Raw genomic sequence first — 24,947 nt, 5'->3', positions numbered from 1 at the left:
TTTTTTTATTGTAATCAAAAATATTCATTAGCCTGGGCCTTTTTCCCCTTAAGTCCGGAGATCCACTAAAAAATTCATAAATCATTTGGGTTTTATCAAAATTTAACGTTACTAAAAAATATAGACAGCTGAATTTCTCTTCTTTCAGTCAGGTCGACAATGTTTTGATTTTAGTCCATTATAAGCAAGAATAAGAATGGGAAAATCAATAAAACTCAAAAAATAATATGAAAAAGTGTGGTAAATAAGGCTAAGTATATAAAAAGCTACAAAAACCAAAATACGTTTTCAGTAAAGTAAGTCAAAAAATTTTTTTGCGTAAAATACTATTCGGATGTTTTAACCACTCTTTAAATCCCTTAAATCCGAGTTTTTATTGCAATCAAAAATTATACATTAGCCTGGGGCATATTTTTCCCTGATGTCCGGTGTTCCAATAAAAAATTCATAAATCCTTAGGATTTTATCAAAATTTAACGTTATTAAAAAATTTGAACAGCTGAATTTCTCTTCTTTCAGTCAGGTCGACAATGTTTCGATTTTAGTCCATTATAAGCAAGAATGAGAATGGGAAAATCAACATCAATAAAAAGCTACAAAAACCAAAATACGTTTTCAGTAAAGTAAGTAAAAAAGGTTTTTGTATAAAATACTATTCCGATTTTTTTTAACCACCCTTTCACACCCTTAAATACGAATTTCCTTAGAAATAAAATTTTTTTTGTGCTGGATAGCCTATATCTATTTTCCCCTGATATCCGGTGTTCCACTAAAAAATGTTTCCAGTAAAGTAACCCCAATTTTTTTTTTTTTTCTAAAGAACTATTTCAGTTCGTTTTAACTATCCTTTAACACTTAATAATAAAATAAAATAATTACATTTTGGGCCAAATAGCCTTAGGCAATTTTTGTCTCCGACGTTTTGTTTCTCCACTTAAAAACTTATGACTCCTCTGGATTTTATTTTTTTTTATTTTGTGATTTTATGATTCAAAGGTCATTACCGTTAGAAAAATGAATATTTCTTGTTTCAATGTTTAGATTTTGTGCCATTATAAGTGAAAGAAATAAGAATGAAATCTACGAAAACTCCTCAAACGGTTTATTTTATACCTCCAAATATAAATTATTTACGGAGGCCACGTTTATGCCATCAGGTGTAGTTTATAAGGTTTTCAACCTTTGTAAAGTTGTACAGCAGTAGGATTGTTTCAAAGTTAACATTTTTATAAATTGAAATCGAAAGGCGAAAAAATTAAGAAGATAATTTTTTTTACCAAGTTGTGTTCAGGGTTTTTTGGGGGTGCAAAACGTCTCTCGGTCATCAAACAAATTTTTATTTAACATTTGTTAAAGTTTGGATAATGTAGCTATTGATCTACACAGTTAATGCCCGATGTAGTGAAGTGGGTTAAAATATTTTTTTAGCAAGAAGCCAAGTTGATTTTTTTGCACTCGGAATATACCCCTAAAGCCTCGGAGGTGCAAAACCTCTCTCCGTCATCACACAAATTTATATTTAACCTCTAATTAAATTATGGGTAACGTAGCTATTGAACAACACAGTTAATGCCCGATGTAGTGAAGTGTGTTAAAATATTTTTTAGGAAGAAACTAGGTTGATTTTTTTGCACCCCTTAATACACCCCGAAAGCCTCAGGGGTGCAAAACGACATCACACAAATTTATATTTAACATCTAATTAAATTATGGGTAACGTAGCTATTGAACAACACAGTTTATGCCCGACGTAGTGAAGTGAATTAAAATATTTCTTTTATCAAGAAACTAAGATGATTTTTTTGCAGTCTTAATACACCCCTGAAGCCTCGCGGGTGCAAAACGTCTCTCAGTCATCACACAAATTTATATTTAACATCTAATTAAATTATGGGTAACGTAGCTATTGAACAACACAGTTAATGCCCGACGTAGTGAAGTGAATTAAAATTATTTTTTTTTAATCAAGAAACTAAGATGATTTTTTTGCACTCTTAATACACCGCTAAAACCTCAGGGGTGCAAAACGTCTCTCAATCAACACACGTGAAGTGGGTTAAAATATTTTTTTAGCAAGAAACTAGGTTTTTTCACCCCTAAAACACCAAGACTAAAATGACTAAATCTGTAGCCTTCCCAAGGAAATATGATCATTATGATTCTTTATTAAAATAACCTGTATTTTATAACCTTCAAATACTTGCATAACGAACCCATATTTAAAAAAGTTATGAAAATTACTTAAATATTTGTTTCTCGCTTTTCCTGAAGCCCATTGGCACGCTTTCCACATCCTTAATCAATCAGTTTTATCTCAATTAATTAATTTATAATTTTTTATAAGATTCTTCGTTCCACGTTACAGATTGGAATATTTGATTAATCATTGGATAACTTATATCATATGGAAGCAATGTTGAAATTCTGATTTTTTTAAACGTAATATCAACAGATAAAAAATCGGATACAGAAGATAAAAGTGAATTGAGTTTCGTTGAAACTGCGATAATTCTTTAAAGAATGGACGTTCCTTCGGGCGATTTTGAAATTTTGAAAATATTTGGTGTTTTGTTAAAGACACAGCATCAGATCAAGTCCAGATTTTTTCTGAACTTCTTATTTTTCTGACCTGTATATTTCGACACCTATAAACTTATTTTTCGGAGAAAAAAAACGTAGGCAATCATAAATATTTATCCCGGGGGTAAAATCATTAAAATTTCACCCTTTTCAGGATATGAATAATTTTTCTAATCAATAACGGAAAATTATAAGTTCAGAAGTGTACACGTGCACTGATGGCGTTATGATAACCAACTGATTTTTGTTTTTTTTAAACAACATCCATTATTGTTGAATACCACTTGAAAACAAAGGTTTATCCAGCACTTGAATGCCATATTTGAGTATCGAGGCCATTTTTGTAAACAAAGGTCCAAACATCCTACCTCGTGACGTATCAAAAGTTCTTGATTGTTTTGAGAAATGCTTTTAAACAAGATGATCAAAACCAGGTTCTTATCTTGTCAAACTAATTTGTTTATTAATTATCAGTTTGAAACACTCCGAGGTCCGCCTGTTCTCGCTGTTTGTCCAGAACTCAACTGAACAATTATCAAAAGTGCATTAAACTGTAATAAATAATTGAAAAGGCTAAATAAATATTTAAAAGAAACAAAATCTCTTGATAAAATTTATTTCTCAGAAACAAACAAAAAAAGAAAAAGTCAAAAAGGACCTGTTGTCCTTTAAATTTTGTTCTTGAGCAATTGGCACTTTCCAATGAGTATAATTAAAAATCAAATTTAGGTTTTTTATTGAATTTAAATATCTTACTGAATACATAAATTCTAAATAAATTGACGGGTTTTTTTTCGGTCTTACACGTCAATAATGATCTTGGAGTCTCAGATATGAGGCCGTTGATCCACAGGTCGTTTGAAACCATTTGTGGTCGGTATTAAAAGCAATCGAAATCTCTTGTCAGGCCGAATATGAGCCACAATTGGATAAACGTTTCTGCCGGGCCGAAATTGTCCGGGGTTGGTGTTTTCATGAAACAAGACATTTAAAAAAAAAAGCAATATAAATTTAAAAGTTCCTTTCCATCCTGATCCAGAATAGTTCTGAAACAAGGACCTGTGAATAAATCCCATAAAAATTTTTTTTGCAATCTTAACTTTTTAGACAAACTGCTAGCCAATTTTTATATAAATTATGCAATTTTATGTAAAACTCGGCCGATACTTCCTTCTCGGGTCGAAATGATGCCAAGGAAAGAAGAAAAGATCAAACACGGAAATAGTAGATCAATGTGGAACATCCGATTTGTAAACACTAACAAATTGAATTCTTTTATCGGTCAAAAAACGATATCAAGTAACAATTTAGTTCACAGAAAACAAACTGAAAATTTATTTGCAAATTATATAAAAAATCCACACGTTTATGAGTATCAATTTTTTTAAAACAGGGATAGGGATAAAAGAGGCGGCCACAAGGCCTACTGCACCTCGACTTGAATTGATCCATTGTGCTCCCTTGTTTTTTATAACTCACTGGCCAGCTTTAGGTTATTAATCAGCCTCTATAGCTTTGCCTTGCTTCTTAGGTAAGGATCTTGCTTGTGGTTTTTCTTGTCCTAGTTGGAAGAACCTGCACCTACATAGACCTTCACAGAAACATAAAATGTGTTCTGCGGTCTCCTCCAGTTCGTGGCAGTATCTGCACAGTGTTTCTTCTGTCTGTACTCCTTCCTGTGCCTGTTCTTTCTTAAGTGGGAGTGCCCTAGACCAGCCAGAATCCTGGTTCGGGTGCTGTTGCCTTCCAGCAATTCTTTTGTAAGCTGCTTTATGAATTTCTTCGCTTGTCTCATATATTTGGTATTGTACCACCAGGTTTTGGACACATTAAGGATCCATTTTAAGATGTATACTCTTTTGTGGCAGCCTGCGGCAGTAGGGTTCTGGGCCCAGTCCATGTTGGTTCCCTTTAAGGATGAGATAATAGGTAGCCCTTTAACTTACACAGCAGCACCGAGTGCCATACCCTGCCAAAAGCTTGACTATAATCAAGAATGCACCAGACCAATACTATTTCAGCTCTAAGGATGTAGCCATGGCGCCAACAAATCGATGTGCTTGGTATATATAAGTATATAGAAGTTTATGAACCGACAAACAGCTGAGGTCATCGCCGGCCCTCTGCGTGTTTTCCTTCTTTTTCTTTTCTTTCGCGCATATTTTGTTTTAAACTGCAGCCATTTGGGCGTCTCGATCTGGTTACTGACTCTCTGATTTCAGATATATACTACGTTGATATTCTAGAATGCTCTCGATTGTACCTCAGGTTGTCAAATACAGGATAAAAACAAAACATACAATACGTATATACACATCACCAGATACATAGCTGTCTGGTCACATTCACTCACCCAGAGTACTTGATATTCCTTGGGGCGGGGTTATAAGCAACCGCTTCCTTTCACGCTAATAAATTACTTTTACTCTCCAGACGTCATACACTCACCCCAGAGTACTTGATATTCCTCGGGGCGGGGTTATAAGCAACCCCTTCCTTTCACGCTAATAAATTACATTCATTACAATACATTAACATAAAGTCAACACAGACACAACACAAACACATATACACAACTATATACATTTAAAAATCCCTATAGCCCTAAGGTACCGGAACAGCGATCTGTTCCCGCTTCCGTACCTCAAGACTACGCAAAGTCCGATGATATGCCAAAATATTGTCTATAAACATCAAGCCTTCTGCACTTGAAGAGGTGCTCGACTATTATTCTATCCTTACATAACGGGCACCTACACGGTCGCTTTCCGGCCAAAAGGTGCCCGGGCGTTATTCTTGTATGACCTATGCGCAGTCTTGTCAGTATGGCCTTTTCCCTTTTCGAACCGTTCTCCGTGGATCAGGGACCGATTTCTTTCTTAACCTGCCACAGTTTGGCAGGGTTATTTCTATTTCTTCGAGCCCAGCGGTTTTCCCATTCTTTTTTTACTGAGTTTGAAATTAGTAGTTTTAGGTCCGCTGGGCGTATAGGTTAGGAAGCGTTGTGGGGCCTTCCAGCGGCTCCTTTGGCCGCCTGTCTGCTTCTACGTTCCCGGCGATCCCTACGTGAAAGTTAAATGGGAACTTTTGAAACTGGACTGATGTTAAGAAATATTATTGATTCCTGCTGTTATTCTTTTTGCAAACTTATTAAAAGAAGCTTTTCTAGGATTTTTCCAAGGATGGGGAAGGCCTGTAGGAATTAGGTAGTAGGTTTGCGTAGTTGAGGAATCATCATTATGGCTCTTCTTCACTCTGGCATAACAGTGTGCAGGGTTGGGTTTGGCCCATATTGACCAAGGTTGGAAATGGTGTTGGGCAGCATTGGCTTTGGGAGCGGTAGGGTTCTGGGCCCATAGAGTCCATAGGCCTACTTTTCGGAAAACATGTCAACCTTTTCGTTGCCTCTAGGCCCCGAATGCCCAGGGATCCATGGTCAGGTCATTAGAGTCGCTGACTTCAGGGCCTCCATGCAGTTCCACTCTTTGCCTTCGCCACGCATGAGCACCCTTAGTGCCGCCTTACTGTCCGAGAAAATGGATATATTCCGGGTCCTTTTTAATTCTCTGGTGCTTTGTCCAATGATTTCAGACTGGAAAACTGTAGCATATTTACCTAGGTTTACCGTCAGTTCGGTCTTAGGGTTCATCTCTTAGACTCCAGCTCCAGTACCCTTGTCGGTTTTGGAGCCGTCAGTATACCAGTTTGCCTTTAGTGTTGTTCCTTCTCCCAATTCTTCCCGTTCTAGTATCCCGTTGTGCTGTTTAATAAAATTGTACTTGGGGGTAGTGGCATCAATTGGCATGCCTAGAATGGCATCTGCTTGGATCTCCTACCTCAGTTTCCATTGTTTATTTAGATGGCCTATCCTTGCAGATGGTTGTCCAATCATGAGCCTGTGGGCTGCTGTTCTGGCTTTTCCTTGGATTAAAGTATGAAGTGGTTTAACAACACTTCTAGGGCCGCAGTTGGCGTCATGGCTCCAGTGACACTGAGACAGGCTTGTCTTGGGTGCCAATTAATAGCCTTATTGTTTTGGCCTGAACATTCTCGGTCCACCACACCACCGACCCATATGTCAACACTGGTCTTAGGACGCAGGTGCCAAAGGGACATTTTTGCGTTTTAAATCAGGGAAGCAAACATTGGCCCATTTCTATTTTCAATATACACTACAGGTAATTCCTAAGCATGTTAACATTTCAGCTGATAATATAGCAATTATTACATGTAACTCAGACCCTTCTCCACATAAAAAAAAACACTCAAGACTTACAACTACAACCTGAAAATTAATAGTATGGTCCACGAAGTGGAGAATTAAAATAAACCTAACGAAAAGTTACGTAGTTAAAAGTATCGGAATCCCCACACAAGAAACAAACCGATGTTGTAAATTATTAAAAAGACTACTTGACTCACGATCAATATTAGACATCAAAAACAAACTTTTAATTTACAAAACAATGATAAGACGTGTGCGTAGGTTTGTGAAGTGTGGGGCTCAACCAAGGATTCAAATTCCCAACGTCACCAAACAATTCGGTCTAAAATTATCCGCCAATTTTTTTAATATGCGTAACTTTATTGGACTTACATGTACAATCTGACAAACAATGAAAAATGCACTGTCCCTAAAAAAACCGACCACCTGGTTTATGCACGAAAAAATGGCTAACTTTGGAAATGCACACTTGTGTTGCGAGCCCCCAAAAATGGAGCCAGGGATAAAGTATAATAAGCTGAACAGCTGCAGTGCTCAGGGGGAAAGTGGTAAAACACAACCAACTTCAATGGATACCAGAATTGAACAGATACCTAGCCACATTCAGCTCTGAGGAACTCATAAAAATAAAAGCAAACCAGACCTAAGTTTATGAAAGGGATTCGCCTTCTGCAGGAAGGCAACAGCAGCATTATTTATACAAGAAAAAAACCGTCTTTTGGCCACCCGACATTTGTTAATACTTCAGCACTTTCACCGATAAACAGGCAACACATTGTTTTCTTGGTCCTCTTGACCAATTAATATCTTTCAAATTAACTAAGGGTTTTAGCTGAGATAAAAAAGTCAGTGTTACGAGCGGGATTCGAACCCACGACCTTCGGCTTCATACGCCGCTGCTCTACCACTTGAGCTTTCGTGACCTCGATCCACTCAAACACTAACTTCCAATCTCAACCCCACTTTTTTTAATTTTCCCTCCTTTTTGCCATTTCATAGTTCATTTATGCTTGCAGTTTTGTTTTTATTTTCTTGTAGAAAAATGGGCAAAAGGTGACATATTTTAAAAGCATTATTTTTGAATGGGGTTCGTGAAGTTTAAAACTAAGATCATCCTCAATAAGGCAAACCGCAAACAGAAATTATTTTTTAAAAGCGGACATTATGAAGATGAGATTTCTGTTTGTTTTTTCTTTCAAATCGCCCAGATTACTTAGAAATGCCATAAAATAAAGATTATTAGATAGTATACGGGAGAGATAAGGGGAGAAAGGAGATAAGCGCAGAGTTTACCCAAAGAATGAACTTGGGATTGGTAAGTTCTTGTCGTACCTAGTTTTTCTAGGGAAAAAAAATATTCAAAAAAGTCAATTTTATCATATCACAACACTAGGTTGATTTTTTTGGTAACGCGCCAAAAAGTGTTTCATTTTAGCTATCTATCCAAATTTAACCGACTTTAAACAAAAAAGTATTTTGAAAGGTGGCGTAATTTCCTTATATACAGGGTGTTTTTTTTGATGACCCGGCTGAATTTCTCTTGAAAGAATGACGCTATTAAAAAAAGTGTTTTTTTTTTATCTTAATTTAAAATTTTACCTTTTTTGGAGAAAAATTATACAGGGTACCCTAGGCCAAACTCAACTTCCAAATTTCAAATAAGGCCCTATACATCCTGACAGATAATTCTAAAGGAATTTTAACGCTGAAAACAATGGTGCAATCGGATTTTAAATTGGTCAAAAAATGACAAAGTTACGGCAAAAAGAAACCGGCAGCGTAATTTCGGCGAGGAGCTGGATATTTTACTGTATTAATTTTTTTTATGTAAGATTTTGGTTGAAAGGAAAAAGTCAGTGACGAGCGGGATTCGAACCCACGATCATCGGCTAGATACGCCGCTGCTCTACCACTTGAGTTACCGTTACTTCGATCCACTCGGACACTAACTTCCCATCTCAACCCCACCTTTTGAATTTTGAAAAATGGCAAAAAGGAGGGCAAATTCAAAAGGTGCGGTTGAAATGGGAAGTTGGTGTCCGAGTGGATCGAGGTCACGATCGCTCAAGTGGTAGAGCAGCGGCGTATCAAGCCGAAGATCGTGGGTTCGAATCCCGCTCGTGCCACTGACTTTTTTATCTCAGTTAAAAACCTTAATTAATTGTAATGTATTAATTGGTCACGCGGACCACGAAATTAGTGAATTTTTGATCTTTGAATCTTGCCCGTCGTGTTGAGATCCTCAATCAATACGGAAAATAATCACTTTGAGCCCTGAAGATGATCTCAATAAAGGTCGAAACGTTGGCACGATAAAGAAAATATTTTTCTAAAACCTACTTCGCACCAGATCGCATCTCACAATCTCGAATAATTCTTTACAATGATGTGTCATGATGTACAAGGTCGTATTTGAAATTTTGAAGTTGATCTGGACCTTAGGTACCATATAACTATAATTTTTCTACAAAAAAGTTAAAAATTTGAAACTAAACTAAAAAATATTAAAAACGTATTTTTTAAATTTATTTTACTATTATTATTATTTTGATAGCGTCATTGGTTTAAGAGAAATTCAGCCGGGCCATCTAAAAAAAAACCTATATTTTAACAATATCTTCTGTGTTTCTTCTATTAATTTTTGAATTATTTTATATACTGGATAATAAAAGTCCTTTCTTTGGTTGTACAAACCAAGTTAAACCATTAGATTCACTAGTCCATTCAATTCAAAAGGTGGGGTTGAGATGGGAAGTTAGTGTCCGAGTGGATCGAACTCACGGTAGCTCAAGTGGTAGAGCAGCGGCGAATCTAGCCGAAGATCGTGGGTTCGAATCCCGCTCGTCACTGACTTTTTATCTCAACTAAAAGCCTTAATTGAATAAATCATTAGGTTTTATCACAGGGATCATTTATAAATCGGTTTTTTTAATCTATAATTGAAAACTTCAAAAGAAAAAAATGCTTTAAATCTTGACTACACGTCGCTTTTGTTATCTAGACAAAACGTTAGATTAGGTCGGCTTTATTTGGTTCATTAACCCTTCTCTTCATGACCGAAAAAAAATTTACCTCCCATTAATTAAAAACATTAGATTTTTTCGTTCTACTATTATAACCTATTATTTAACAATAATACTGCCATATTCAACCTTGTCTGTTATATAAACCAGACCTTGGTAAGTTCAGAGTAGGGTGATAGCCCACTATTTTTAAACTACAGGTCAATAGCGTCATTAATTCCATTAATTTCGTTTATGTTGATTTCCAGTTTTCTGCTCGTCCTATCTTCTTGCTGGGGAAAAAGAGATTTGGTTGTAGTTTAATTTATGAACTTTAATGCTTAGAACTTAATTATACACTTAAAAAAAAAAAAAAATACAAGCGACACCCAAACATTTTCACTTATCTCGGAATGTTGTTTGCTCCGTTTCAACGATCTCTCGTATAAATATCAGGAATATTTTATAAAAATAAATTATTGCAATTTATAAATCTTAAGTGTTCAGTTTTTATTATATTTGAGATAAAACTAATTGATAATTTCTTTTTAAAAAATCCTATCTTACCCTTAACAATAATTATTCTTTTTATGTAAGGTCTTAAGAATAATAGTTGTTTAATGATACCGAGATAGAGGGTTGATATTCTGTTCTATTTTTATGTAAGGTATTGGTTGAGGTAAAAAAGTCAGTGTCACGAGCGGGATTCGAACCGACGATCTTCGGGTGAATACGCCACTGCTCTACCACTTGCGCTATCGTGAAGACTCGGACACTAACTTCCCATCTCAACCCCACCTTTTGAATTTTCCCTCCTTTTTGCCATTTTTTCAAATGTCCTGTAATCTATTCGATTCTCGGCGAGAAATGAAATGGCCACGGAGAGCTTTAGTGATGATATACTTCATTTTTACTTATTAAATCAGTTAGAGTTCGTGGTCAGATTGACCAAATAACTTCTTTCGATTAATTAAACTTTTATGTAAGGTATTGGTTGAGATAAAAAAGCCAGTGTCACGAAAAATGACAAAAAAGAGGGAAAATTCGAAAAGTGGGTTGAGATGGGAAGTTAGTGTCCGAGTGGATAGCTCAACTCGTAGAGCATCGGCGAATTCAGCCGAAGGTCGTGGGTTCGAATCCCGACCGTGACATTGACTTTTTTATCTAGTTATTTGGTCAATCGGACCACGAACTCTAATGGATTCTGTTCAATGTAATTTGTGAAATAATACATCCTGTTATTCAGAGTATCTATACTTATAAAGCAATTAAATATTAATCCTCTATCAATTACATCTTATATTTTTTTTATCATTTCCGATGGATTCTGTACTTTCATTGCGTTGATATGCCAACTTTAGCTATGCCCCCTGGTAAACGCGCAATTCTAGACGCTGTTTATCTTTTATTTCGAAAAGAGGTTGTGTACAAGAACAGCTTCGTGAATCATTTGGCAAACAATAAGGATGTTTACCTTTTTACCGTGCCAGCCGCCAGAACGGAATCGTATGAAAGTCATAATCATCTTCGAATTATTAAGGTGGTAATGAATTTTTGGACCAATGTTGTTTGTTTAAACTTCACTATTCGATGGATCTGGATCGGCTTTCGTTATCAGGAAAACCTGGAAGTCAAAGTCAACAAGTCTCTTAAATTTTACGGTAATTTCAGCAAGTTCAATTAGTTTTAGTTGTTCAAAAAAGCCTTTTTCAATACGATTTTCTTAAAATATATTTGATTTATTACAATACACCTAATATATTTTTATTTAATTTTTCTGGCTGTACTACGAATTCCTTGTTAAGATTTTTTTTCAAAATAGTGAATCTTTATTTTTGGCAACAACTTAGAGTTATGACAAAATGTTTCGCCTTTTTTCAAAATATACAGCAATTTTTCAAGGGCTTTTATTGAAAAAGGAAAAAATTTACCATTTCTCACTATAATTTTATTAAAATTTATTTGTTCTACTAAAAACATTTTTTTTAGTTAATTTTTCTTACTTGTTTCAATATGATCAAGAATTTTCTTCTCCATGGAAGTTAATTTTGATAAACATTTTTTTCTCAAGAGAGTCTAAATGTTCTGTAGTCCAGACTTTCTGTTTAAGCTTCAAGTCTTAAATTTTACTGTATTTCAGCAACTTTCCAAAACTTTTTGTTGTGAAAAAAAGGCGTTACCTTTTTTTACTTTTTTTCTCAAAACAGTGTATTACAAAAAAAAAATTTATTTAGTTTTTCTTACTATGTTTCAATATGATGAAGTGATTTCTTCTTGATGGAACTTAATTATAAGCATTTATTTTTGCAAGAGAGTCTAGACTATATGTTTCAGCACCAAGCCTTTAAATTTTACTGTATTTCAACAACTTTCTAAGACTTTTAGTTGTTCAAAAAAAAGGCAAAAGCTACCCATTTTCTCCTTTTCAAAAAATTTATTTGGTCTATTACAAATAATATTTTTTAATTTAATTTTTCTTACTGTACTACGAATTTTTCGATAGGATTTTTTCAAAACAGTGAATTTTTCATTTTTAACAATAACCTAGATCTATGGACTTTTAGGTGCTCAAAAAGAAGCAAAAAGATTTTTTTCAGTATCATTATTTAAAAATTAATTAAGGTTTTTAGTTGAGATAAAAAAGTCAATGGCACGAGCGGGATTCGAACCCACGATCTTCGGCTAGATACGCCGCTGCTCTACCACTNTCTATTACAACCAATATATTTTTGTCATATTTTTCTTACTATAATACAAATTTCTTACTAGGGTTTTTTTTTTAAAGAGTGAATCTTTAATTTCGTCAATAACCCAGGGTCGAGACAAAATTTTACGCCTTTTTTTTCTAAAAAAAATATTTCTCTTCTCATGTGTTTTTGTTTAATAAATTTCTAACGAGGATTGTTCTTACCTTTTTCGCTATAATTTTCTCAAAATTTATTTGGTTTATTACAAATGATATTTTTTTTATTTTATTTTTCTTTCTGTACAACGAATTTCTTGCTAGGGTTTTTTTCAATTTTTAGTAACCTAGATCTATGGACTTTTAGTTGTTCAAAAAGAAGCAAAAAGTTATCTTTTTTCAATATCATTTTTTTTTTAAATTTAATCTATTACAACCAATATATTTTTGTCATATTTTTCTTACTATAATACAAATTTCTTACTAGGGTTGTTTCTAAAGAGTGAATCTTTAATTTCGTCAATAACCCAGGGTCGAGAAAAAATTTTAAGCCTTTTTTTTCTAAAAAATAAAATATTTCTCTTCTCATGTGTGTTTGTTTAATAAATTTCGAAAGAGGATTGTTCTCTGGTTTGTTCAACAAAGTGAAAAAATAAACAGTTTGAATATGATGAAGACGTCTCTGGAGTTCTAGCTGTTCAAAAAGAATCAAAATTTACCTTTTTGCTATAATTTTTTCAAAATTTATTTGATTTAATACATTTAATTTTTTTTTCTTACTACTGTTTTTTTCTACAAAAAATAATTCTCCGTTACTGGTGTTTGTTTAATAAATTGCTGACTTGGATTGTTTGCTTACTTGTATTACAAAATGAAAAAAAAAAAAAAAACAAGTCGTTTCAATGTGATGAAGAGGTTTCTCACTCGATGGGTCTTAATTTTGATAAGCATTTCGTTGTCAAGAGTGTCTGTACATTCTGTTTAAACAAGTCATCTTAAATTTTCCCTATTACAGCAATTTTTCAAGGGCTTTTAGCTGTTCCAAAAAAGTCAAATGTTACCTTTTTCGCTATAATCTTAAAATGTATTTTGTTTTTACAGGTAACATTTTTTCGTTTTATTTCTTTGTTCTAAGAAAATTTCTACGATGTTTTTAAAAATATTGAATCAATAATCAATAGCAATTTTTTAAGGATTTTTAGTTTTTCAAAAAAGGCAAAAGTTACTTTTTTGGCTATAATTTTATCAACATTTATTTGGTCAAATCAAAATAATGTTTTTCTTACTTTGTTTCAATATGATGAATAGGTTTTTTCTCTATGGAACTTAATTTTCATAAGCATTTCTTTTTCAAAAGTGTGTAGTGTTCATTTAAGCATCAAGTCTCTTAAATTTTACCCTATTACAGCAATTTTTCAAGTACTTAAAACTTACGTTATATTTTTTCTTTATGTTTTCTTTCTGTCCATGGTGAAGAGATTTCTTCTCTATGGAACTTAATTTTGATAAGCATTTCTTTTTCAAGAGAGTCTAAACATTCTGTTTAAGCATAAAGTCTTTTAAATTTTTCCGTATTTTAGCAATTTTTCAAGTACTTAAAACATACCGTGTTTTTTTCTCGAAATTTAGTTGGTTTATTACAAATAATATTTTTTATTTAATTTTTCTTACTGTGTATGGTGAAGAGATTTCTTCTTTATGGAACTTAATTTTGACAAGCATTTCTTTTTCAAGAGAGTCTAAACATTCTGTTTAAGCATAAAGTCTCTTAAATTTTACCCTATTACAGCAATTTTTCAAGTACTTAAAACTTACCGTGTTTTTTTCTCGAAATTTAGTTGGTTTATTACAAATAATATTTTTTATTTAATTTTTCTTTCTGTCCATGCTGAAGAGATTTCTTCTCTATGGAACTTAATTTTGATAAGCATTTCTTTTTCAAGAAAGTCTAAACATTCTGTTTAAGCATAAAGTCTTTTAAATTTTTCCGTATTTCAACAATTTTTCAAGTACTGAAAACTTATCTTTTTTCGTTTTTTTCTCAAAATTTAGTTGGTTTAATATAAATAATATTTTTTATTTAATTTTTCTTATAGTGTATGGTGAAGAGATTTTTTCTTTATGGAACTTAATTTTGATAAGTATTTTTTTTTTAAGAGAGTCTAAACATTCTGTTTAAGCATAAAGTCTTTTACATTTTTCCGTATTTCAGCAATTTTTCAAATACTTAAAACTTATCTTTTTCGTTTTTTTCTCATTGGTTTATTACAAATAATATTTTTTATTTAATTTTTTCTTACTGTGTATGGTGAAGAGATTTCTTCTCTATGGAACTTAATTTTGATAAGCATTTATTTTTTTCAAGAGAACCTAAACATTCTGTTTAAGTATCACGTCTCTTAAATTTTAACATATTTCACCAATTTTTCAAGGACTTTAATTATTCAAAATGAGGCAGAATTTACCTTTTTTGCTATAATCTTGAAAAACATTTTTTGGTTTATTACAGATAATATTTTTCATTTAATTTTTCTTACTGTACTACGAAAATTGCTAGGATTTTTTCAAAATATTGAATCTTTCATTTTTGGCAACAATCTACATATGGGGACTAGTAATTGCTCAAAAAGAACCAAAAAGTTACCTTTTTTTTCAGTATCATTTTCTAAAATTTTATTTGGACTATTACAACCGATATATTTTTGTTATATTTTTCTTAAGGTACTACAAATTTCTCGCAAGGATTTTTATCTACATCAACCTGGAAGACCTTTATAAAAATAAAAAAAAACCTCAATAGTTTAATATTTCTGTGACATAAAACTCGATGAAAGCTCTTCTTTTTTTCTTGTATCTTTTTAGCAAAGTATCTTTTCCATAATTGTTTTTATACATTTGGATTAGGAGTTTAGATTTTTTAGTTTCACCAGCAGGAACTGATATCTAAGTCGTATCAAGTTTAAATTTATGCGATCGTCTTTTATTAAAATGAAAGTTAGCAAAAAAGCGAAGCTGCTCCTGAAGATGGCAAAACCCACTCTGGTAGATCCATTAAGCAGAAGCCGAGACAAAAACAACATCCTCAACATCGACTCAGCATGCTTTGTCCACAAATTATTATACAATTATTATACATCAATGAATCATGGTCTGTTAGTGTTTATATACAAGAATGTTCGCTTTGAAATAGGGCAATTTAAAAAAAAAAATTATTCCAATAATTGTCAATTTTGACTCAAATGATCCAATCTAACTTGGTCGGATCTTTTTTTAGTAATTTCAAAAATTTTAAAAATTATACTTGACCCATTTGAAAATTAAAACTAGTGCGGGCCGAGAGCTATTAATTATAAAATTTATCGTACATATATCGATATTATCTCGAGAGAAACTCACATTGAGCAGATAACAAACACGTGGATGGATTATTAGAAAAAATAACTTTAAACGATTCAATATTAAAATTTTTCATCGAGATAAAACCTGTCGAACTGGTACGCACAAGGACGATATTTATTTTTGAAAGTCTCGGACCGTTCCGTTAATTTGGAAAATATTAACGGTGAACAATTTAAAATCAGATAGTTTAACATTTGAGAAATTCAAAGGTTGTATTAATTCAAACGGAAGACATTTTCTCCTTGATTATATTGCAGTTAAGACAGCTTGTTTGTTATTTATAAGGCTTATAATGGATCCCATTAGTGAAATCGGCGTCATGGTGGAAACGTGTTTTGTTTTTTTAAATTTAACCTAGGAAGAAATTATCATCCACAATTTTCAGTGGGGTAGAATTTTCCAAATTTCTGATCAGGTTCCTCCTAGATTCACTAATTTCTGAAGCACCAAAGATCGAATATATATAAAAATTATTTTTCTTCTTGTCTCTTCCTTTTATTGAGTGTCAATTCCATCAGTGTCTCCAAAGAACACTTCCTAGGTTTACTCATTTCCGTGGCATAAAAACTCAAATATCTATAAAATTTCTTTTTCTTCTTGTTTTTCCTTTTTATCGAGTGTCAATTCCACAAGTGTTTCCAAAAAAAATTCCTAACTGTACTCATTTCTAAAACTTAAAAGCGCAAATATCTATAAAAGTTCTTTTTTTTCTTAGGTCTTCTTTTTATCAAGTGTCCATTCCATAATTGTTTATAAAGAAAACTTCCTACATTTAATCATTTCTGAGACATAAAAGCTCAAATATCTATAAAATTTCATTTCTTCTAATAAAAGTTCTGTTTTCTTCTTAGGTCTTCTTTTTATCAAATGGCAATTCTATATTTTTTTTTAATGAAAACTTCCTATATTTACTCATATCTGAAACATAAAAGCTCAAATATCAATAAAAAATCTTTTTCTTCTTGTTTTTTCTTTTTATCGAGTGTCAATTCGTTAAGTGTTTCTAAAGAAAACTTCTTAGATTTACTCAATTCTTAAGGTATAAAAGCTCAAATATCTGTAAAAAAAAGTTCTTTTTTTCTTCTTAAGTCACACAATTCCATAAGTGAATCCCAAGAAATTTTCTTAGGTTTATTCATTTCGTAATGTTTATTCTTCAAAAGTTTAAGAAATTTCCTTTTCTTCTTGTGTCTTCTTTTTGCGAGTATCAATTTTTTAAGTGTTTCCAAATAAAACTGCCTAGATTTACGCAATTTCTAAGGCATAAAAGCTCAAATATTAATAAAAGTTCTGTATTCTTTTTAGGTCTTCTTTTTATCAATTGTCAATTCCATATTCTTTTCTAATGAAAACTTGCTATATTTACTCATTTCTGAGACATAAAAGCTCAAATATCTATAAAATTTCTTTTTCTTCTTGTTTTTCTTTTTATCGAGTGTCAATTTGTTAAGTGTTTCCAAAGAAAACTTCCTAGGTTTACTCATTTTCTAAGGCATAAAAGCTCAAATATCAATAAAAGATCTTTTTTCTTCTTAGGTCTTCTTTTATCAATTGTCGATTCCATATTTTTTTCTAATGAAAACTTTCTACATTTTCTCATTTCTGAGACATAAAAGCTCTAATATGTATGAAAGTTTTTTTTTTCTTCTTAGGTCTTCTTTTCCTTAAGTGTCAATTCTTTAAGTGTTCTACAGAAAACTTCCTAGGTTTTATCATTTTTGAGTCATGAAACGATTTTTTGGGAAAAAGTTATGGCTTTTAAATTTTAACAGTTTCCGTTTTCATTTAATTGAATTCATTTAATGTGGACGAAATATTTCTATTCATACAGGAAGTATATTTCGGTCAATTCCAAAGGTTAAGAATAATTCTGATTTTTTTCTTTTCATATTTTAGGAAGAATTTTTTTTATTTTCTTGTGACACCTCATGCAGGATTAGGAATGACCAACTTTTATTTCATTTCAGTAGAATTTTCAAAATTTCTGATCATGTTTCTTCCTAGATTTACTCATTTCTGAAACATAAAGACTGAAATATTCTTTTTCTTTTTGTACCTTCTTTTTATGGAAAGTTTATGAAAATTCCTTTTCTTCTTGTGCCTTCTCTCGAGTGCAATTCCAAAAGTGTTTCTAAAAAACATACATCGACATCTCCAATTAAAGAATTTTTATTTTGGCTTTTAACAATAAGTAAATATAGGAAGAAACCTGATCAGAAATTTTTAAAATTCTACTGATATGAAATAAAATTTGGTTGATCCTGTTCCTTTGAACGGCGGCCACACAAGAGACGAACAACTGCTAAAAATTATGTTTTCAAAAAGTCCTTGTTATTTGTTTGGCCAAATTCACATTAGTTAAATCGCCAACATGATGGATTTTTTTTTTTAACTAGGAAGAAAATTATCATTCCCAATTTTCATTGGTGGCAGAATTTTCAAAAAATTCTGACTTTCTATTGTCATTTATAGTTCATATCAATAAAAGCAAATGACTGTAAAAATCTGTTTGTACAGTCTTAAGGTTTCAAAATGTAAAGATTATTTTTGAAGAACTTGTTTAAATAATGTTTTTCTGTTCATTTTTTGGAATTTTCGTCTTAAAATTCAATTAAACACAATTTTTTGGGTTCTAATTAAAATTGAAATTTTTCGATATCTCCTGGATTTAATTAAAGAATATTTATTTTGGTTTTTAAAAAATCGAGAAAAAAATCACTTTAAACGCTATCGTTACATAAAACATAAATATGTTATGTTAGGTCGTTAATCCGTGCTTAACCAATTTATTTTAATCGCGTCATTCCATTCACTGATATTTTTTCTTTTTACATGACTGATAACTACTCAGTCAATAATTAAATGGCTTATCCGGAGATCGGTAAAGATTTGAAATTATTGTAAAAAGATGGAAATTTTGTTTAATTAAATGTTTAAAAACCGACATGGCAAGGAGTGTATTGTTTAATTTATGGTGTTTACATTAAATAATAGAGATATCATATTACTGTTATATGCTGATTAAATCGGCTTAGAAGATAGTCAGTCCCCCCAATTTCGTTATATCAACTGATAAATCAAGAAATCAAGAGGTACCATAGGGTAAAGAGATTTTTTTTAAATATATTGCAAAAATCATTTAATGCTGAAAATAATGGGGGCTGAGACGGGAAGTTAGTGCCCGAGTGAATCGAAGTCACGATAGCTCCAGTGGTTCGAGTAGCGGCGTATCTAGCCGAAGGTCGTGGGTTCGAATCCCGCTCGTGACACTAGCTTTTTTATCTCAACTAAAAACCTTAATTAATTGAACGATATTAATTGGTCAAGCAGACCACGAAAACTAGTGAATTAGCTAAAAATAATATGAAGAAATTATTAATTATAAATATTCGATTATATCATAAACTAATGCCTTCTCGAAATTATTTATAGAAAAATAATAAGAAAATAAGAAAACGATTTTTCCGTCCATTCATCCATAAATTCTTTGAGCAAACCGAAGAGAAAATATATTAAATGGCTGGAAAATTGAAAAACGATGTTACCCCATAAAATATTGTTTCGAATTACGTAAAACAAACCGTTTGATTTATCTGTTCAACGGATGAGGGAATTTTAATGAATGTGATACCGTCCGGCAAAGAGCTGCATAGGTTTTTATAGTAGCGTAATGGTCACTTTCAATTCATTTATTTTATCTTTGCTAAAAAAAACCTATAAATCATAATTAAGATCGAGGATCAGTTTTTTTAATGGAAACGTCGTATTTCGTTCATTTCTGGTACTCAAAAGTACAAAAATCTTAGTATTTCTTTAGACAAATTCACCATATTTCCTTCGATTGAAAGAAAAAAAATTGTTTTTGTTAAAGTTCTTTATTTTTATTAATACTTAACGTAGTACCTATCCGCCGAGTGTCATTTCAAGAAAGAAAATCTAGGTTCATTTCTGAGATATAAAAGATCAAAGTCGAGTTTTATTGTTCCTTCTTTTTATCGAGTGTTTCTGGTAATAGCATTTCTAATAGTAGCGTAATGGTCAGTTTCAATTCAGTTATTTTATCTTTACTTAAAAATCCTATAAATCATAATTAAGATCTAGGATCATTTTTTAATGAAAACGTCGTATTTCGTTCATTTCTAATGCTCAAAATTAAAAAAGTCGTTAAAAGTTTGATTTTTTATTTATTTTCCGCATAAAAGCTCAAATATCTAAAAGAGATATTTATCTTCCTGTGTGTTTTTTTTTTATTGAATGACAATTCGATAAGTGCCTTCAAACAAAATTTCCTAGGTGTACTCATTTCTGAGACATAAAAGCTCAAATATCTAGAAAGGTTCTTTTTCTTCTTGTTTTTTCTTTTTATCAAGTGTCAATTCGTTAAGTGCGTCCAAAGAAAACTTCCCAAGTTTACTCATTTCTGAGGTATAAAACTCAAACGTTTATGAAAATTCCTTTTCTTCTTGTGTCTTCTTTTTATCAAGTGTCAATTCCACAATTGTTTCTAAAGAAAACATCCAACATTTACTCATTTCCGAAACATAAAAGCTCAAATATCTAGAAAGGTTCTTTTGTTTCTTGTTTTTTCTTTTTATCAAGTGTCAATTCGTTAAGTGCGTCCAAAGAAAACTTCCAACATTTACTCATTTCTGAGACATAAAAGCTCAAATATCTATAAAAGTTCTTTTTTCTTCTTAGATCTTCTTTTTACCAAGTCTCAATTCCATAAGTCTTGTAAAGCAAACTTCCTAGGTTTACTCATTTTCGAGACATAAACTCTCAAATATCTATAAAAGTTCTTTTTTCTTCTTAGGTCTTTTTTTATCAATTGTCAATTCCATAATTGTTTCTAGAGAAAACTTCCTATATTTACTCATTTGTGAGACATAAAAGCTTAATTTCTATAAAATTTCTTTTTCTTCTCAGGTCTTTTTTGCATCGAGTGTCAATTCGTTAAGTGTTTCCAAATAAAACTTACTTGGTTTACTCAATTTCTAAGGCATAAAAGCTCAAATATCTATTTTTTAAAAAGTTCTTTTTCTTCTTAAGTCTTCTTTTTATCAATTGTCAATTCCTTATTTTTTATAATGAAAACTTCCTATATTTACTCATTTCTGAGACATAAAAGCTCAAATATCTAGGAAGGTTCTTTTTCTTTTTGTTTCTTCTTTTTATTGAGTGTCAATTCCATAAGTGTCTTCAAAGAAAGCTTCTTACGTTTACATATTTCTGAGACAAAAAAGCTCAAAATATCTATAAAAGTTCTTTTTCTAAATGCGTATTCTGTTTATCGAGTGTCAATTCCATAAGTGTCTCCAAAGAAAACTTCCTAGTTTTACTCATTTTCTAAGGCATAAATGCTCAAATATGCCAAAGATCTTTTTTCTTCTTAGGTCTTCTTTTATCAATTGTCGATTCCATAAGTGTTTCCAAAGAAAATTTCTTAGGTTCACTCATTTCTGAGATATAAAATTTCATATATCAATCCTTTTGACCATATATCAATCCTTCAAATATAAATCCAACTTTTCCTTCTCAGGTCTTCTTTTTATCAAGTGTCAATTTTATAAGTGTATCCAAAGAAAACTTCCTACATTTAATCATTTCTGAGACATAAAAGCTCAAATATCTATAAAAGTTCTTTTTTCTTCTTAGGTCTTCTTTTTGCGTAGTCTCAATTCCATAATTTTTTCTAGTTCTTTTCTAAATGCGTCTTCAGTTTATCGAGTATCAATTCGATAAGTGTATCCAATGAAAACTTCCTACGGTTACACATTTCTGAGATAGAGAACCGATTTTTTTTTTTTTAAATGTTTTGGCTTTTGAATTTCAATACGGTTTTCGTTTTCATTTAATTGAATTCATTTAATGAGGACAAAATCTAGATTTCTATTCATATAGGAAATTATATTTCGGTCAATTACATGTATGGCACAGGTCAAGGATAATTTGGTTTTTTTATTTTCATATTTTACGCGCACTGTAATTCGATTTTTTCTTTTCTTGTTCCTAATATAACCGGTTTGTCTAAACGCCATTCACAGGAACAGGATCCGCCAACCTTTATCGGAAAACCTCACATCAATGATCATTAATGATAACCCCGATTAGCAAAAGGTCATTTATAGTCAAAACTATTTTGAACTCTGTTTCATAACTCATGGCCAACGTTTACTGCCTTTTGCCATCTTTCTTTAAAATTTCGAGAAAAAAAATATCTTCTTAAGTTTTTAAATGTTTTTAAGTTTCAAACATCAGTTTTAAGCCTGGACTGTTGATATTATATTTTAAATATTTAGCGTTTATTTTTATTCTTTAAAAAAATTGATCTGTATTGCAGGTATCTTTGGATTAATCTGTGTGTTTCTAACTAGTCTGGCTGGATGTTGTGTTATGTGGTTCACAGATATTTACGTCGAAGAAATAATAAATGTAAGTCAATTGAACTAATCAAATATAATTATCAGTTAAAATTACTTGTAATGGTAAGTTTTATTGACATTTTGCTAAAGATTTTTATAGGATATTTTATTTTAGGGTAAAACTTATAATAAAAAAAAATTAAGGCGTAAACGAATTGTAAATAGATCGACGACCCGGTCCGCCTATTTTGGCCATTTGGCAAAGGTCAAACCGCGATTCGGTGTTGTTTTCGACGGAAATCAGTTTCTGCCGGTCGTTGTACTCCGCCTATTATATAATTAGGGAAAGCCTGGTCGAAAATTATTATTTGTCGAAAAAGTTTATTACGTAGGAAAGTAACCGTCGGCATAAAACTGTACGCTATGGCACTTTTTAAAGATATGCTTTATCCTCGGCCTTCGAACCACTGTCAATGCCACGGATACAGTTCGCCTTGATAAAAAAAAAAAAAAAAACAATTCAAAAACGTCCGGTACTCAAAAAACAAATGCATGTGTTGTTTCAGTGAATTTTTTTTTTTTACAATTTGATCGTCCCTGACTGTTACGGTTATGACGCGTTCCGGCCTTCCATTGGACGTCCGCATGTTTCTCTCGTGCCAACGCTCGAAAAAACCTGTTCTAATCGCAACACAAAGAATAAATGTTAAACTTCTCGTTTACATTCTTTCCTTTACAAATTATTTTCATCTCTTTCGTCATTTTTTCAGGTTATAATGTAAAGATAGACTTGAATATTAAGCTAACTAAACATAAGAGAGAATAGGCGGGCCGGATGATAAGGAAAGATCAAACAGTAATTGTTTAAAACTTTTTTTTATAAATTTTTCATCTTGCCTGTTTACAAGCAAAAATTTCGACCGGAAAACTGCTGTCTATAGATTAAACAGCCGTTCCTTCCATCCAGGAAATGTATATGTAACGAGTTTATCACAGCCTGGAAAACAAACAAAACAAATTGTTACTTAATAATTTAAAATAAAACTACCAATCAGGGTCGTGGCAGAGTTGAAAATTTGTAATTAAAATTAGTCAAAGTACATTTTTAACTCGCGTGAACTTTTCATCGACGTGTTTCTAATTATTGACAAGTTATGATAATTATTTAAATTATGAGATTGTTTTTCCTTTTCCTACGATACACTACTGGCTTTTAAATTGTGTCAGACAGTATCAATTGGTCGTTTAATTTCACGATAATCATCTCTAATCTAATGAGACCAAATAAAATGTCAAATATTACTCTATCAGTCATAGATTTTTCCTCCTAAGCTGACAAATTTGAAATGTGAACAGGTTTAACAATTTTTCATTTAATATAAATCCCTGACACGCAATCACGTCATTCAACTGATTAAACCCGACGGCGACATTCGGATTTTAAATCGCAATATGGGTCCATAAGTTTTCGCTTTTTTTGCCCTTGGACGAAACGACGTATTTACAATCCTCAGGGATGCGGAACAAACAGATGTTTTGTTAATTACCCTTATTCATTTAAATATCATTAAATAAAAATTGAATTTTTATAAGAACTAAAGAATTATGCGTTGTACTGAGCATTAAATTAGTTGGAAAAAAAAAATACTGAGCACTGGGATAAAATCTTAAAATAACCTCATTTATGTTTAGTAGTCTAATTGACCGTATTAATTATTTCAATTAATTATTCTTTTTATATAAGGTCTTCATTGAGATGAAAAAGTTAGTGCCACGGGCGGGATTCGAACCCACGACCTTCGGCTTAATACGCCGTTGCTCTAACCACTTGAAGGTCTTGGGTTCGAATCCCGCCCGTGGCACTAACTTTTTCATCTCAACCGAGACATAAAAAGATACAACCTCAATTCCTCCTGTAATAAAATATTAGGCTAGGCCGGCTTAAATTGATTTGTTTCATGTCTGGTCCGCCTTTTCTCGCTTTTTGGCTGGACTTTTTGAGTATAACCTTCGTTGGTTTTGCACGAAGATTACTGATTGACTAGAAAAATATGACAGTTATTAAATTTTTATTTTATTTTAAGAAAGGTCTTGGTTGGGATGAAAAAGTTAGTGCCACAGGCGGGATTCGAACCCACGACCTTCGGCTTAATACGCCGCTGCTCTAACCACTTGAAGGTCGTGGATTCCAATCCCGCTCGTGTCAACTTTTTCATCTCAACCAAGACCTTTCTTAAAATAAAATAAAAATTTAATAACTGTCATATTTTTCTAGTCAATCGCGCAAAACCAACGAAGGTTATACTCAAAAAGTCCAGCCAAAAAGCGAGAAAAGGTGGACCAGACATGAAAGAAATCAATTTAAGCCGGCCCAGCCTTTTATTACAGGCGGAATTGAGGTTGTATCTTTAAAAAAAAAATAGAGGGGGAAGAAACTTTAGACTGCACGGCATTTGATAAGATTACAGAGGATGTTTGTGTTAAATTTAAAGATTGTATCAACCAAGAACGTAAAAATAAATGAGTCAAAATATATTTTAACATATATATGTTTTATTTGGTCCTATTAAACGAAGTAATTATTATAATTGATTTATCATTTTTTATGCAAAGTATGGTTGAGTTGAAAAATTAGTGTCACGAACAAGACTCGAACCCTCGACTCCGGATGTCTCTTGAGCTGTCGTGACTTCTTT

General features: G+C 32.1%; 1 protein-coding gene across 2 annotated transcripts in view; it reads left to right on the top strand.

Annotated features, from left to right (window-relative positions):
* The window catches only part of LOC106663998 (scavenger receptor class B member 1-like), a 48,867-nt gene that overhangs the window by 15,117 nt on the left and 8,803 nt on the right, over positions 1–24,947 (top strand). Inside the window, exons 1-2 of one of the 2 annotated variants that reach the window (XM_014389297.2) lie at positions 11,141–11,468; positions 22,230–22,321. In XM_014389297.2, coding sequence (XP_014244783.2) covers positions 11,156–11,468; positions 22,230–22,321 — 405 coding nt within the window. In that variant the 5' untranslated portion in view covers positions 11,141–11,155. Of the gene's footprint in view, positions 1–11,140; positions 11,469–22,229; positions 22,322–24,947 lie in introns of those variants that run through there. The other variant, XM_014389296.2, reaches the window with a different exon arrangement.

The sequence above is a fragment of the Cimex lectularius genome, unplaced genomic scaffold (genome assembly GCF_000648675.2).
Source record: "Cimex lectularius strain Harlan isolate CLEC.00 unplaced genomic scaffold, Clec_2.1 scaffold26, whole genome shotgun sequence".
Lineage (NCBI taxonomy): Eukaryota > Metazoa > Arthropoda > Insecta > Hemiptera > Cimicidae > Cimex > Cimex lectularius.
Note: the sequence above shows the minus strand (reverse complement) of the source record. Positions and strands in the feature narration are given on the sequence as shown.